Here is a 16,587-nt window from a genome sequence, read left to right on the forward strand (position 1 = left end):
ATTTGAAATGAGTAGCTTTCCGCCCGTGGTTCGCACACGTGAAATATCAAAGTGTGTTGGCTACAAAAACAATGAGGCTTTAAATTTAATTAAATAAAAAAAAAAACAGTTTTGTGAACTTCGTTGAATGAAGGAATAAGCGATAATTTTTTAACCAACTTGCAAAAAGGAGGAAATTCAATATTTAATTTTACTTGATTGAATAATAGGATATTTCGGACTAGATATTAATAGTAAAAAAAACGATATTCAATAAAAAACATGTTGAACTTTCCCAAAAATCGATTTAATTTTAACTGACAGACTTACAGACATTCTTACAGGTACAATAATTGACACACATTTATTAAAAAAAAAATAAACAATTATAGTTCCTCCAACCATTGTAACAATTCCGTAAACGCTTCATAAATCATATCTGGTCGGGTCATCTTACTGCGAAGCTCCCGCCATTGTTCAAGCAACATACTGAATTTTTGATGATTATTCCTATGTTTAGCGCCACGAATGTGCGTAGTTATATTGTATTCCGTATTCGGCACTTTTTTTTCGCATATAGCACATAACAATTCATTGGGATTGCCTGTATCTTTCAAAAACGGCATCTCCTCCACTTTTATAGATTGACCTGCCGTGTTAGGGTCTTCAATAGCATGATAAGACAATAATTCATTCTGAATTCTATCGAAAATTTCGTCTAAGGCTTGTATTTTAGTGTCTATAGTTTCCATTGCCTCTATACTTTCTGGTGTTTTTACAAAGCCAGAATTCTTGTTTTTAGCGTTTTTATCGTTCATTTTATCACGCATCAAAACTGATTTATATGTGTCATTTTGGTTTATTATAGTTTGTGTTCTTGCAGTTTCACCCTTAATTTCAACATTACTTCTATGTGTTGCCCCCTTTATATGTTCATCAATATTTTTCGGATTATTTGTTACATTGACGTTACACTGTTCGCAGTAATATGGATTCTTTGTTTTAGCGTTAGATAGACTAATCACGGAAGTACTGGGACTTATTTTTTTAGATTCCAACTTCTTTAGATGTGATCTACCGTTGTTATGCTCACGAACATTGTTCAAACGGTTTGGTATTTTAACTTTACAAATCGGGCAATAATAGTATGATACTGATTCCTCTTCAGTATCATTTTTATTATCTTTTTCTATTCCTGTACGTGTTTCTATATTGTTTGCATTATTAGGCTGAGTGTTTGTAGGCATCACATCAGTATCTTTAGATATTAATTTGGCTTTAGTTTTATGAGATTCATGATTTTCATGTTCTTTGATATTAAATTGAGACTTTGGTAGGTATATTTCACAGATATCACAATAATATGGCATTTTTTTGTCCTCCTGATTGGTCAATTCGTTTTCATTTTTCATTTTCATGTGTTTCTTCGAGTAAATATGCAGTAGTTCGTTCTTTTCCTGTATATACTCCATGCACACTCTACAGTGAAGTTGACCGTAATACTTTTCAATCCAATTCTCATATAATAACTTGTTATAGGCATTTCTATGGCTCAGTTTGTTCACATGGTATGCTATAGACGTCCGCTCATTGTGTATAAGCTCTTGACAGACTTTGCACAGCAAATTTATGTCCATATCTTTCATCATGTAATGAACGTTGGATATCTTATTCATTTTATGTCTTGAACTGTTGACGTGTAGTTTAATATCGTTGACGTGAATATCCGTTTTGCAAGCATCACAGTGATATTTGTTGTCTTCTTGTAGACTTATTCTTTCTGAACTTATTTTTATGTTATCTATGACATTTTCATCGTCATCGACTTCAGATCTTTCCATTGCTGGGGAATCTAATTCATCGTAAAATATCACGTCCCATGGTTCATCTTTTATTTCTATTTCAGTATTTGTATTGCCTCTTTTAATTAGAGCCTTTTCCAAGTGTCTCTCGTGATATTTCGTGTTAATGTGTCTGTTTGGATCATCGCTAACATCATTGCATAGGACGCAATGGTAAATATTTCCACCAAGCTGAAATAAAATATAGTTGTATAAATAAGTGAAATTAATCTTCCTATCTTTTGAATATTCTACTGAATATTTAAAGAACACAATACTTTGTCACAATATTTATAGAACACAATACTTTTGAATTTTTGTCTGTATGTCTGTATATCCAGGCTAAATTCAGAAAGTACTGTATATATTTACTTCAAATTTGGTATAGAGATAGCTTGAGATTTGAGAAAGGACAAAGGATAGGTTTTTTTTTTAAGAACAACGAAAGAATGCTCTACGCCTGTTTACACTAATAGAATTTGACATAGTGGGGTTAGAATGAACATTCACTTGTTTGTAAATGCACCGTTAGTAATATTAGTGGATGTTAAACTCACGTTTCTTATACAGTGTTTGTTTTCCAAAGGAGCGATTAAATCGTGCATGTGTTCTGTTGTTATGTGTTCCAATTGTTTTTCAGGAACAAATGTGTCTGTGCAAAGTTCACAGTAAATATTCTCCTCCGATTCAACTCCGACACAAAAATAATTATCGCTGCATACACAGACTTTAGAGCCGTCAATACACTGAATTTCCATGTAATTCTCACTTATAATTTTAATTTTATGGGCATTAAGATCTCTTAATTCATTGTTATGGCTCTCGAAAAGATCTTTAGCAATTGTATTGCCGATTTTGAAATTATCAGAACTAGTTTTCAAGTCTGGGAGTTGTTGTGTGATAGTAATTTTATTTGTGTCTCTGTTTCGGCTATGCTTTTCGTCTTTTATTTTTAAATCTTTTGTTTCACTTGATTGTGAATTGTTTTGTTCTGTGTCATCTGTTTTTAATTCATCTTTATTTTTTTGTGCTTCTTCTTTTATTAAAGTTAATTCTTCATTTGTTTCATCACTATCATTTTCTTCATTTATTTCCTGTACTTTTGATACCGCCTTACTTCGATTTCCTGGTTTGTTCGCACCAATCATATTCTCCTTTGAATCTTGAATTTTATTATCTTTCAATTGAGAATATTTATCTAACTTGATGGTATTGTTGGAATCATCCTGAACATTCGAATCTTCTGCACTATCTAAATTCTCTTTATCGTTGTCATCGTTATAATGTGTATACAATGAGAGGAAATCGTTGAGAAGTTTATCAGCGATGAGAGAGTTCTTATGTGACTGTTGACGAGTGTGATAATCTTTGTCACTTATTTTAACCACAGCCACACATGTTGAACAGAAATAAACATTAGGTATATAATCTGGTGGGCTTTCGTCAACGTCGTTTATATGATTCCTCATACGTTTAAGAGCTGTGTTTGTAATTTTTTTGAACATAAGATGCTTGTTACTCTGACAGTGCTCTTTTATAAACAATTTAGGCACATCAATGTTACAAATGTGACATGTCTTCATTTCATACTGGATACCTTCTGAAAAATATAGTTAAAACAAACTTAAAACACTCTATATAGGATGAAGTTATTGTATTGTCACTGATCCCTGATAATTGTTTCACTACATAGTATAAAACAAAGTCGCTTTCTCTGTCCCTATGTCCCTTTGTATGCTTAAATCTTTAAAACTACGCAACGGATTTTGATGCGGTTTTTTTTAATAGATAGAGTGATTCAAGAGGAAGGTTTTAGTATATAATTTATTAGGTTTTAGACAAAGCGGGCGAAGCCGCGGGCGGCAAGCTAGTTATTATATATAGTATAATTTTATATATGCTTGATTCTTGAATAAATATTTTTTTTTACTTTACTCACCATTGTTATTTGGATCCAATGTATTTTTAACTTCAAATTCAAAGAACTCATCACATGTATCCCAACTGCTCATATAAAGAGGAACTGTTCTGGAATAACTCCTTTTAAACGTCAACGGTAAATAATTATCTATTGGGAACATTTTGGTTTGTGCAATAAATACACTTGAGTCCATTTTCTACCTGTGAAACAAGAATGAATATTAAAAAAAGTGCCGACACTATGTAACAAAATAAAGTGTGTGTGCTGAACATATGTGATGTGTCAGAAGTGAAAATTCTTTGGCAAGATTTAAACAATACCAAAATTGTTGCCTTACTCCATGACGTGACGGTGTTGCTATGACGCGACCTTGAAATTAAGTCTTAATGAGAATAAATATCTTTAAACCTTAAATTTCACTCTCAACGTGCCTCATGAAGTTTCTTCTTGTTATTCTTTAAAAATATCTAATTTATTAAGCATTATTATTATGATAGTATAGATATCCAAGTTTTTAGATATTTATTATTTACTAGCGGCCCGCCCCGGCTTCGCTCGTGGTACATGTTAACGTTTTCTCTCCATAAGAACCATCCTCGTACTTCAAGGAATATTATAAAAAAAGAATTATTGAAATCGGTTCAGCCATTACTGAGTTTTGCATAGCATTATATTATATAGCTAATAAACGTAAACATGTACCACGGGCAAAGCCGGGGCGGACCGCGAGTGTATAACCAATACTCAACATGATCAACAGGTTGTATTCACAATATATATTTGTTATCTTGGTATTTAATCTATTTATCTGTTTGCTTTACGAATTACGCTGATAATATATTATTTAGCTACAGTATCTGACCAGGTCTTTTGTGTAAAATAAGTATAGGTATTTAATAAATATTTCTTTTACAACTCTATATCGCATTTAGCTATGTAGTCCAGGAGGAATCGGCGCATGAGTACCGAAAACTATTCCACCTCAATTTTTTTACGTGATCCTCTTCAAATTGCCCTACTGATGATATAAATGCATGTTGCCATGGGGCAACCCGGTGCCATATTGTTTAAACCGAAATTGTTTAAACAATTGCAAGGAATTGTTATTTTTCAACCGGACAAATTTTTTTTATATTTTTTATCGAAATACCAATAAAAAAGGTCCAATTACTTTTCACGATAAAGTTAATATTTTCAAAGATATGAATTTTTTAAGGTTTGAAAAATCTCAAATTTGGGTACTTTCGACCCATGAAAAATATATTTAAAAAAAAAATAATATATAAGTAATATTTTTTTTTCAATTCTCTATACAATAGTTAATAATATTGTTAATAGAGATTTAAGAAAATTTCATTGTTTATATCTGTTTTTTAATTGTTAACTTCGCGCGCTCACAAATAATATAAGTTGCATACTTCTATGTGGTTGTGATTCAGAAGACTGTAAGAATATAATATATAAAAATAATATTGATAATAAATAAATACTTATTTTTAAATCTTGTTTTATTATTTCATACTTCTCCATCTATAACTTTCGTTTGAAGAAGTTATTCAATGTAATTAATAAGGTAAAAGACCTAGTTATTGACACTTTAAATTTTATTTTAGTTAAAAAAAAAACAAATCAATTCTAATAAATTAATAAATATAATTTTTGAATTAAAAATTTTAAGATCTTTGGTTTTTTGAGAACATTTCATTCTTTTAATTAAAATCAAATTGCGAGTGTCAAACAACTAGGCCAGTGTCAATAACTGGGTCTTTTACCTTACTTGCTGTTTCAATAACAAAAAAGTAATATAAACTGACAAAAAAGTAATTTTAATTACATGTTTCAATTTATGCTTAAATAACTTTAAAAAAATTGATTTCAGAAAAAAATATATAAGAAACAAATTGTAGACAATTTAATTATTAATAAGATTGCTCTCTTTAGAAATCTTGATAAAGTTGATAGTTTTTAAGATAAATGATAAATAATGATTCAAGACACAGAGAGGCCGATGCAGCGCATGAGTAAGAGAGAGACGGCGATACTTAAAGGTAAGCGGCGCGTACTTGTGAGCGCGCGAAGTTAACAATTAAAAAACAGATATAAACAATGAAATTTTCTTAAATCTCTATTAACAATATTATTAACTATTGTATAGAGAATTGAAAAAAAAATATTACTTATATATTATTTTTTTTTTAAATATATTTTTCATGGGTCGAAAGTACCCAAATTTGAGATTTTTCAAACCTTAAAAAATTCATATCTTTGAAAATATTAACTTTATCGTGAAAAGTAATTGGACCTTTTTTATTGGTATTTCGATAAAAAATATAAAAAAAATTTGTCCGGTTGAAAAATAACAATTCCTTGCAATTGTTTAAACAATTTCGGTTTAAACAATATGGCACCGGGTTGCCCCATGGCAACATGCATTTATATCATCAGTAGGGCAATTTGAAGAGGATCACGTAAAAAAATTGAGGTGGAATAGTTTTCGGTACTCATGCGCCGATTCCTCCTGGACTAATGTTCTATATATATTCGCATACATAAAGCATGTATTTCGATTTTACTGCATTTAGAGATAATTTTAAACTTACCCACTTCGCAGGGATATTTATTATTCAGTTTTTAAATCATCGTAATATTTTGAAATTAACTCTAACATCACAATGCAATATCACTCGCTAAGAACACTGGCTTGCGATAATAAGTAACAACATAGTAACAACGATTCCTTACAATAAAAAACTATTCGAACAATGTCAGAACAATGTGAGATTTAACAAAGAACAAACAACAAGGTTTACTAAGTAGCTGTGTGATCAACGTATTCTAGTCTTCTAGATTACAAATTTACAAAATTCCATGAACCGTATTGACATATCTGTATTGCAACCTTCTTCCAAAATTTTCCCCATTTTTTCATAATATTATACGTATTTTACATTTTCATCAGCGTGGATAAATTTTATAGAATTCTACTAAAAGCGCCAAGCAAATTGTGGACATTTTTCTTAAACAAAGGTAGCTGACGCGTAACAAAACATATTGTGTCGGCTCACGGTTGCACAGCGCACAGGGATAGCAGTTAATGACAGATAAATTATTACCAAATGATTATTTAAAATAATAAACATGTAATCACAACCTGATAACTACTGAATATTATCTATGTGTTGAATAAAGAAAAGCTGCTCAAAAATTAAAATTGATTAAAATTGTGAATTCAAATTATTTCTAAAATATTATTTATGAGTTTAGGATTTCATGTTTATGCGTATGATATAATTACAAAAATGTATGAAAATGATATACTGTGCTTGTCTTTATTTCCCCTTATCTGGGATAATTTTCATTGTAAGAAAGTGGCAACACTGATCGTTCGATGTTTGACGTCATAGAATTGACAAAATTTGTACCTACGTAAACATAGTCTATGAATTGTAAATCCCCAGATTTCAGAAAATTACAAAATTTAAACATTCATACATGTTTTTCGCCTACTTAATTCTATATAAATCAACGTTTTGTATAAAAATATTAAACAATGCTTTGGAAAGAATTTAACTTTTGTTCATTCCAATTAAATTCATACTAATTATTCTCTCTATGTTTTTAGTTTTAGATTTTCGTTTTCACAGCTAACCAAATGTGTAACCAAAGCACTGATTTAGATGAGATTTTGTATGAAAAGAGTTTTAATTTAATAAAATATACAGATTCGCCTATTGTTTTTTTTTTATCGGTATAGCTTAAATAATTAAGTGATACTTAGATGGTAAAATAATTAAACTCAAACCATTTTATATATATGTCTTTAATTTCTTAAACATTTAGGAAAACAACAAAGAAAATTTTTAAATTTCCATTAATAACTCAGGCCCCGGAACCACAGGCACAATAGAAAATCTATTGTGTCTGGGACCGATCGAGCCGCTTGGGGCTCAATGGGTTAAATTTATTTTTGATAAAATATGTAACTAAGATAGTAATTCCTTGAAATTAAACGTCATCAAAAGTGCACTTTGGATCACCTGCAACAAAAAGCATAAAACAATTATCTTATTTTAATATTTAACTTTATATCAAACAACATACAAATCTATACTAATCTTATAAAGCTGAAGAGTTTGTTTGTTTGTTTGAACGCGCTAATCTCGGGAACTACTGATCCGATTTGAAAAATTCTTTCGCTGTTAGATAGCTCATTTATCGAGGAAGGTTATAGGCTATGTATCATCATGCTACGACCAACAGGAGTGGAGCCACGGGGGTGAAACCGCGCGGAGCAGCTAGTGTTGTATATGTGTCTAAATAGGTCTTATCATTTTGGTTTATTACAGTTTGTGTTCTTGCAGTTTCACCCTTAATATTTAATGATTAAACGAACTTACGTGTACGTGAAGTTCAATCATAATTACCTATATGAAGCGCTTTGTCTGAAAATATTAGTAACACCCACCCACCCTGAATTGCCCTAGGAAATAGGAAATATCTCAGGTCTCTAGACTCTAAACTAAATGAAGCTAGGTCCCGCCAGTGTCAACGAGCGGGTAACGGCCGGAGGGGGGGGGGGGTTAAAAATTTGAATTTCCTATTTTATTTTTGCAATGTTGCCATAGCCAAAATAAAATCTCTTTTTTTTATTATTCTCAATGAAGTGGTTTCACATATGCGTACTACATGTGTTATATACAATATAAATACCTACTAACCTTACTCATCTTCAAAATAATGCCCGAATGGAACATTACACGCATGTTTTACCCCCTTTAGATGTTCATCGATACTTTTTGGATTATTCCATACACTGACGTTGCAATGTTGGCAGTAATATAGATAATCATTAGACAGCCTTTTTTTTTTAGATTCCAACATCTTTAGAGGTGATCTACTCGTGTTATGCTCACGAACATTGTTCAAATGGTTTGGTTTTTCTTCAGTATAATTTTTATTATCTTTTTTTATTCCTATATGTGTTTCTATATTGTTTGCCTTATTTGGCCGAGTGTTTGTAGGCATCAAATCAGTATCTTCAGATACTAATTTGGCTTTAGTTTTATGAGATTCATCATTTTCATGTTCTTTGATATTAAATTGAGACTTTGGTAGGTATATTTCGCAGATATCACAATAATATGGCATTTCTTTGTCCTCCTGATCGTTCGATTCATTTTCATTTTTCATTTTGATGTGTTTCTCCGTGTAAATATGCAGTAGTACGTTCTTTTCATGTATATACTCCATGCACACTCTACAGTGGAGTTGCCTGTAAAACTTTTCAATCCAATTCTCGTATAATAACTTGTTATAGGCATTTTTATGGCTTATTTTTTTAACGTGGTACGTTATGGACGTCCGCTCATTGTGTATAAGCTCTTGACAGACTTTGCACAACAGATTTACGTCCATATCTTTCATCATATAGTGAACGTTGGATATTTTATTCATTTTATGTCTTGAACTGTTCACGTGTAGTTTAATATCGTTGACGTGAATATGCGTTTTGCAATTATCACAGTAATATTTGTTGTTTTTTTGCAGGCTTATTGTTTCTGAACTTATTTTTATGTTATCTATGACATTATCGTCTCCATCGTCGACTTCAGATCTTTCCATTGCTGGGGAATCTAATTCATCATAAAATATCACGTCCCATGGTTCATCTTTTATTTCTATTTCAGTATTTGTATTGCCTTTTTTAATTAGAGCCTTTTCCAAGTGTCTCTCGTGATATTTCGTGTTAATGTGTATGTTTGGATCATCGCTAACATCATTGCATACAACGCAATGGTAAATATTTTCACCAAGCTGAAATGAAATATTGTTGTATAAATAAGTAAAATTAATCTTCCTATCTATTGAATAATCAATAATCTACTGAATATTGAAAGAACACAATACTTGGGGCGTGATAAATGCCGAAGCCAAAAATAAAGTTTTTAGAATTTTTGTCTGTATGTCTGTATGTCCGGGCTAAACTCAGAAAGTACTATATAGATTTACTTCAAATTTGGTATAGATATAGCTCGAGACCTGAGAAAGGACAAAGGATAGGATAGGTTTTATCCCAGAAATCCCACGAGAACAGAAACTATGCGGGTTTTTGTTTAACTACGCAGGCGAAGCCATTGACAGAAAGATAGTATTACTGTGCATTTACATCAAACGAACATACGGGATGACTTTAGAAATTTGCGGCACGAATTTCGGCGTGATTTTAATTTTTTTCGATCGATAATAATGCCCCAAAACATACATTAGCGGCTTTTCGTGCGGAAACGTGTAATTACAGAGAAATCTTAATTTTAATTGTTGAGGTTATGTTCAAAATTGTTTAGAGCATAGAAATCTAAATAACAAGACACTAGAAGTCGTAAGCGTGCGTGACCTTGTCGCCACTCAGGTGATTTTCACATCACCAGTGCATTTGTCACTGTTCAGTTGCTCTGGAGACGTATGAGTGTATACATGGTGTGTTTCAGCAATTCCCATTGCGGAAATTCTTCCACAAGTTGTAATTATACTTATAAAGGAATAATATTTCATCGGAAAATATTTTTTTTTAGAAATAATGCCGTTTTTCCTTAAAATTATAGAATATTTACAAGTATTACGAGTGTCACCATAGTAATCGAAATAACAATGAATGACACAGTCGACCATTCTTATTATCACGTTTGTTCGTATTGGAGCAAAAAGTCTCATATACTTAGGGATGTTATTCTAAAATAAACCGTAAATTCGTGCGTTAGGATACATATTCAAAAGCTTAATTTAATAGATAAGTTAGTTTTCACTAAACTCAAGCTGTCCAATAAAAGGCATAGTTTACTTGTGTGTACTGTTTAGCTTTCGGTTTGAATGTGTTGATTTTGGCGACAGCGGTTTTCATACGAATTATTACATTATAGCACTTCTATGTGTCTTGTTATTTAGATTTCTATGGTTTAGAGTTACATTGACAAAACTACAAGAATTGTGTTTGAAAGAGATAACAAATGTCAAAATGTACATTAAAAACCATAGTTCCTTCATAGTTCATTCAAAAGCATGTTGCTGAGGGACAACAATTCATCCGGATTATTGGCGAGTAGTATATGATTGGGGCAACATGGGTATGTTCATAAAAAAGTTAATCACTCAGACCTAGACAACCCAATTGTTGCCCCTGATGGGACTCATACTCAAAGAATTGAGTCCCAGTGGCGAGTTGTAAAAAGATTTTTTTAAAAAGATTTTTTAGAAAAGAACTATAACCACCCAAACTTCGATGATATTAATTATTATTAAATATATAATATGTGGAGACGTTGGGTGGAAAAAAATAAAATGGATCCATTCATTGCCCTTGTAAATTGTATCAAACATGTACACAATATTTGAATATATAATTATTATTATTTTTTTTTTATTGTATGTAGGTATATTGCACACAAATTGTTAGTAACAGAACCGAATCTGTCCACCCCGAATCCACGTGGTACTTGTCTGTCATACACTAGACTCTAGTGACTAGAGTGTATTAAAAAAGTCGGAGGCGCGGAGGAGCGTGGCGCCCGCGTGTGCTGAGGAGCAGGCAGAGTCAAGCGAGCCGGAGTGGCTGAGGCTGGTCACCAAAGGCGACCAAAAAGCCGAAGCTGCGAAGGCGAGTGAAGACTCCTGCCTGCAACAAGGTACACGGGGGCAAGCGCCACGTTCTGCAGCGCCGGAGCAGTCAAGAAAGCCCATAATCTTCGATATATTTCTAACTACATTTATAAATATAATCTCAAGAAAAAATTAAAAAAAAAATAGAAGGGGGGGTTTCCGCACCCCCCCCCCACTTTATAGGGGGTCTCCCCTTACCTCCCCCTCCCTTTCCCTCCCCTCCCCCCCCTTAATTCGTGCCGCAAATTTCTAAAGAAATACCGAACATTGCATAGAATCTCTTAGAATGCACTAAGAACAACGAAAGAATGCTCTACGCCTGTTTACACTGAAATAATTTGACTAATATTAGTGGATGTTAAACTCACATTTCTTATACAGTGTTCGTTTTCCAAAGGAGCGATTAAATCGTCCATGTGTTCTGTTGTTATGTGTTCCAATTGTTTTTCAGGAGCAAATGATACTGTGCAAATTTCACAGTAAATACTCTCCTCTGATTCAACTTTGACACAGAAATAATTATCGCTGCATACACAGACTTTAGCACCGTCAGTACACTGAATTTCCATGTAATACTCACTTATAATTTTAATTTTATGCGCATTAATTTCTTTCAATTCATCGTTATGGCTCTCGAAAAGATCTTCAGCAAATGTATCGCCGATTATGAAATTTTCAGAACTAGTATTCAAGTCTGGAAGTTGTTGTGTGATAGTAATTTTATTTGTGTCTCTGTTTCGGCTATGCTTTTCGTCTTTTATTTTTAAATCTTTTGTTTCACTTGATTGTGAATTGTTTTGTTCTGTGTCTGAATCTGTTTTTAATTCATCTTTATTTTTTTGTGTTTCTTCTTTATTTGTTAAAGTTAATTCTTCATTTGTTTCATCACTATCATTTCCTTCATTTATTTCCTGTACTTTTGATACCGCCTTACTTCGATTTCCTGGTTTGTTCACATCAATCATATTCTCCTTTGAATCTTGAATTTTATTATCTTTCAATTGAGAATATTTATCTAACTTGATGGTATTGTTGGAATCATCCTGAACATTCGAATCTTCTGCACTATCTAGATTCTCTTTATCGTTGTCATCGTTATAATGTATATACAACGAGAGGAAATCGTTGAGAAGTTTATCAGCGATGAGAGAGTTCTTATGTGACTGTTGACGAGTGTGATAATCTTTGTCACTTATTTTAACCACAGCCACACATGTTGAACAGAAATAAACATTAGGTATGTAGTCCGGTGTGCTTTCGTCAACGTCGTTTATATGATTCCTCATACGTTTAAGAGCTGTGTTTGTAATTTTTTTGAACATAAGATGCTTGTTACTCTGACAGTGCTCTTTTATAAACAGTTTAGGCACATCAATGTTACATATGTGACATGTCTTCATTTCATACTGGATACCTTCTGAAAAATATAGTTAAAACAAACTTAAAACACTCTATATAGGATGAAGTTATTGTATTGTCACTGATCCCTGATAATTGTTTCACTACATAGTATAAAACAAAGTCGCTTTCTCTGTCCCTATGTCCCTTTGTATGCTTAAATCTTTAAAACTACGCAACGGATTTTGATGCGGTTTTTTTTAATAGATAGAGTGATTCAAGAGGAAGGTTTTAGTATATAATTTATTAGGTTTTAGACAAAGCGGGCGAAACCGCGGGCGGCAAGCTAGATCTACACTAATATTATAAAGAGGAAAACTTTGTTTGTTTGTTTGATTGTAATGAATAGGCTCATAAACTACTGGACCGATTTTAAAAATTCTTTCACCATTCGAAAGCTACATTATCCACGAGTAACATAGGATAGGTTTTATCCCGGAAATCCCACGGGAACGGGAACTATGCGGGTTTTTCTTTGAAAACGCGGGCGAAGCCGCAGGCGGAAAGCTAGTATTATATATAGTATAATTTTCTGTATGCTTGATTCTTGAATAAATATTTTTTTTTTACTTTACTTACCATTGTTATTTGGATCCAACGTATTTTTAACTTCAAATTCAAAGAACTCATCACATGTATCCCAACGGCTCATATAAACAGGAACTGTTCTGGAATAATTCCTTTTAAACGTCAACGGTAAATAATTATCTATTGGAAACATTTTGGTTTGTGCAATAAATACACTTGAGTCCATTTTGTACCTGTAAACAAGAATAATTATCAAAAAAAAGTGCCGACACTAGGTAACTAGGTAACTAGGTGCTGAACATATGTGACGTGTCAGAAGTGAAACTTCTTTGGCAAGATTTAAACGATACCGAAATCGTTGCCTTACTCCATGACGTGATGGTGTTGCTATGACGCGACATTGAAATTAAGTTTCTACATGACATCATGTCTTAATGAGAATAAATATGTAACATTAAATTTCACTCTGAACGTGCCTCAAGAAATTTCACTTCAAAAATAAACCATTGAATTTTGTCTACGTATTCTTTAAAAACGTCTCATTTATTAAGCACTAGCAAAACCCAGCGAACTCTGTTTTGCCACCAGAGACACCTTTTCTTTGCTATAAACCTCACGGAGCCCGAGACCTTTCCAACTAATGCAAAACCGTGGAAATCGGTTCGTGCATTCTGGAGTTATAGCGTCAGGAAGGAAAACCCGACTTATTTTATATAGTAGATTATTATTATGATAGTATAGATATCTTAGTTTTTGGATATTTATTATTTATAGATTTTAATGGACTAGCTTTTATAGAAAAAAAAAGTTCTGAGGTTTTTTTAGACAGTTGAAAATAGTAAAATTAGTGTAAGAATTGCAAAATTTAACATGAGGGTGGGTTAATTTAAATTTATAAAGATCCTAAATTTAATTTAGGCTGTCTATTAGTTTATTACACAGTGTAGTTTAAATAAACATGCTAGACTTTAAACTAGATGACTTATTTTGGTGCTTGGCAGCAACATATTACCTTATTAGCTAGGTATATAATGCTATGCAAAACTCAGGAATGGCTGAACCGATTTCGTTAATTCTTTTTTATAATATTCCTTGAAGCACGAGGATGATTCTTATGGAGAGAAATCGTAAACATGTACCACAGGCGAAGCCGGGGCGGACCGCTAGTGTAACCAATACTCAACATGATCAACAGGTTGCATTCACAATATTTATTTGTTCTTGGTATTTAATCTATTTATCTGTTTGCTTTACGAATTACGCTGATAATATATTATTTAGCTACAGTATCTGACCAGATCTTTTGTGTAAAATAAGTATATTAAATAAATATTTCTTTTACAACTCTATGTCGCATTTCGCTTTGTTCTAAGTATATATTATATTCGCATACATAAAGCATGTATTTCGATTTTACTGCATTTTAGAGATAATTTTATACTTACCCACTTCGCAGGAATATTTCCAAAAGAGCAAATAACAAAAACCACTGAGCAAGTAATACAAAGACTGTGTGATCAACACAGAGCAAGTGTGATCAACGTATTTTAAATTACAAAACACAGTTACAACTTACAAGTTTACAACTTACAAAATTCCAAGAACCGTATTGACATAATATCTGTGTTGCAACATTCTTCAAAAATTTTCCCCTTTTTTTTCATAGCTTATATGCATTTTACATTTTTTTATGTGTTTATTTAACATTTTATAGAATTGTACTAACGGTGCCTAGCAGATGGTGGACAATTTTCATAAACGAAGGCAGATATCAAGTAAGAAAACATGTGTCGGCACTCGGCTCACGGTTGCACAGGGACAGGCGACAGCATAGAGTAAAGTAATACCACAGTATTACAATATTATTTCCTACAGTAAGGAATCGCCTTTGATGTCGCGCGATGCCGCCGCCAGCGTAGGTACTTACGCTGCCACACGAAAATACGCTAGGGTTGCAACAAATGGGAAATAAAACAATTTTGATTATTAATATTATGATGAAATCATTTATTCATATGTACATTCAAAATAATTGCGATTATTAAATCTGATGTAATTATTTGTTCATAAATATATAATTACAAATATTGCACTGCTAAATATTATTTACGTGGACACTTTATTTTTGGATGTTCTTAATTGTATATTATACCATTTAACTAAGTAATGCATTCGCATTGGGATGTACAATCTGATTAGAAAATAATGAGGACAACATATACATAGCTTTGATTTTAATTCAACAGATACAATTAATACAATCTTTCTGAAATATTGTTTCCTTCTGGGATTTCAATGTAGATTTACATCCGTAAACGGAACAGTTTTTGCGCGTCATAATAGAATATGTAAGTACCTATGTATAATAAAATTATTACACAAAAAATACGACTGCGTCATCCTTTCGCGATAGTTAATGCAAACTCAGCGTGATTGCATTAAGCGGCCCGCGTCGCCCGACCCCCCGCCAGTTCCCCTCCGTTTCTCTGCACAAGTACATTCGTCGCCATACTGTAGGATGGTAATACTGTGGTAATACTGTGGGCGACAGCTGTTTAAATGACAGGTAAAGATAAATTACCGAATAATTATTTTAATATAAAATCATCACAACCTGATAAGTACTGATTATTATTTATGTGTTAAATAAAGAAAATCCGCTCAAAAATTAAAATTGATTCAATTCACAAGATTACATCTGTAAATTATTTCTAAAATATTTTATAGGATTTCATGTTTATAATATTCGTACATATAATTTAAAAATCAATAACAATGATATTATGTGCATGTACATACTGTGTAAGGTCAGGTGGGGTAAGAGGGTCACTGGGGGAAGAGGGCCTAGAGACCATAACTAGTAAACCGAAGCGTTTATGACTATGTACTTTCCGTCGATAAAAAAGTGAAGGCGAATTAGTTTGAGCGGTTTTGAGTAGATGTCGCTACGTAGCACAGACATCACAAAAAATGTAAACAAATTTGACAGTTGCGAATTCGGCTAACACCAAGTTGGCTCGTTTTTTTGCGAACCCATATTTTAGTGATAAAAGTGTGCTAGAAATATTTTAAATATCCTATAACACGGAGAAAACTGTAAGTATTTCTTTTATTAATCATTTTAGTTAAGAAACAACTAAATATTGTGAGTTTCTTTCGCTTGAAAATCCTAGACTTCAAAAACAATAGCTGGGGTAAGAGGCTCACTATGGACGGTGAAAGAGGAACATATGTTTCTCTTCCCCCGTGTAAGGGGTGACCAACATT

General features: G+C 32.4%; 2 protein-coding genes across 3 annotated transcripts; both read right to left on the minus strand.

The window, feature by feature from the left end:
- Positions 1-264: 264 nt before the first annotated feature.
- On the minus strand, positions 265-6,610 carry LOC149895574 (uncharacterized). 2 transcript variants are annotated; one of them, XM_090118944.1, is made up of 4 exons: positions 6,342-6,610; positions 3,760-3,941; positions 2,378-3,420; positions 265-2,012 (listed from the first exon to the last, which is right to left on the minus strand). In XM_090118944.1, exons 2-4 carry the CDS (start codon positions 3,932-3,934, stop codon positions 366-368), a joined length of 2,865 nt encoding a protein of 954 aa, XP_089975070.1. In that variant the 5' UTR covers positions 3,935-3,941; positions 6,342-6,610; the 3' UTR covers positions 265-365. The 2 variants fall into 2 exon arrangements, with proteins under 2 accessions (XP_089975070.1, XP_089975071.1); XM_090118945.1 differs by having other exon boundaries at positions 3,760-3,937; positions 6,338-6,610.
- A 942-nt stretch (positions 6,611-7,552) lies between these two features.
- On the minus strand, positions 7,553-15,117 carry LOC149895575 (uncharacterized). The gene is made up of 5 exons (XM_090118950.1): positions 14,766-15,117; positions 13,372-13,553; positions 11,763-12,811; positions 8,460-9,555; positions 7,553-7,778 (listed from the first exon to the last, which is right to left on the minus strand). Exons 2-4 carry the CDS (start codon positions 13,544-13,546, stop codon positions 8,461-8,463), a joined length of 2,319 nt encoding a protein of 772 aa, XP_089975076.1. The 5' UTR covers positions 13,547-13,553; positions 14,766-15,117; the 3' UTR covers positions 7,553-7,778; position 8,460.
- Positions 15,118-16,587: the final 1,470 nt, after the last annotated feature.

The sequence above is a fragment of the Colias eurytheme genome, chromosome 31 (genome assembly GCF_061535395.1).
Source record: "Colias eurytheme isolate Ceu_HAF_F1 chromosome 31, ilColEury1 Martin Lab GWU primary, whole genome shotgun sequence".
Lineage (NCBI taxonomy): Eukaryota > Metazoa > Arthropoda > Insecta > Lepidoptera > Pieridae > Colias > Colias eurytheme.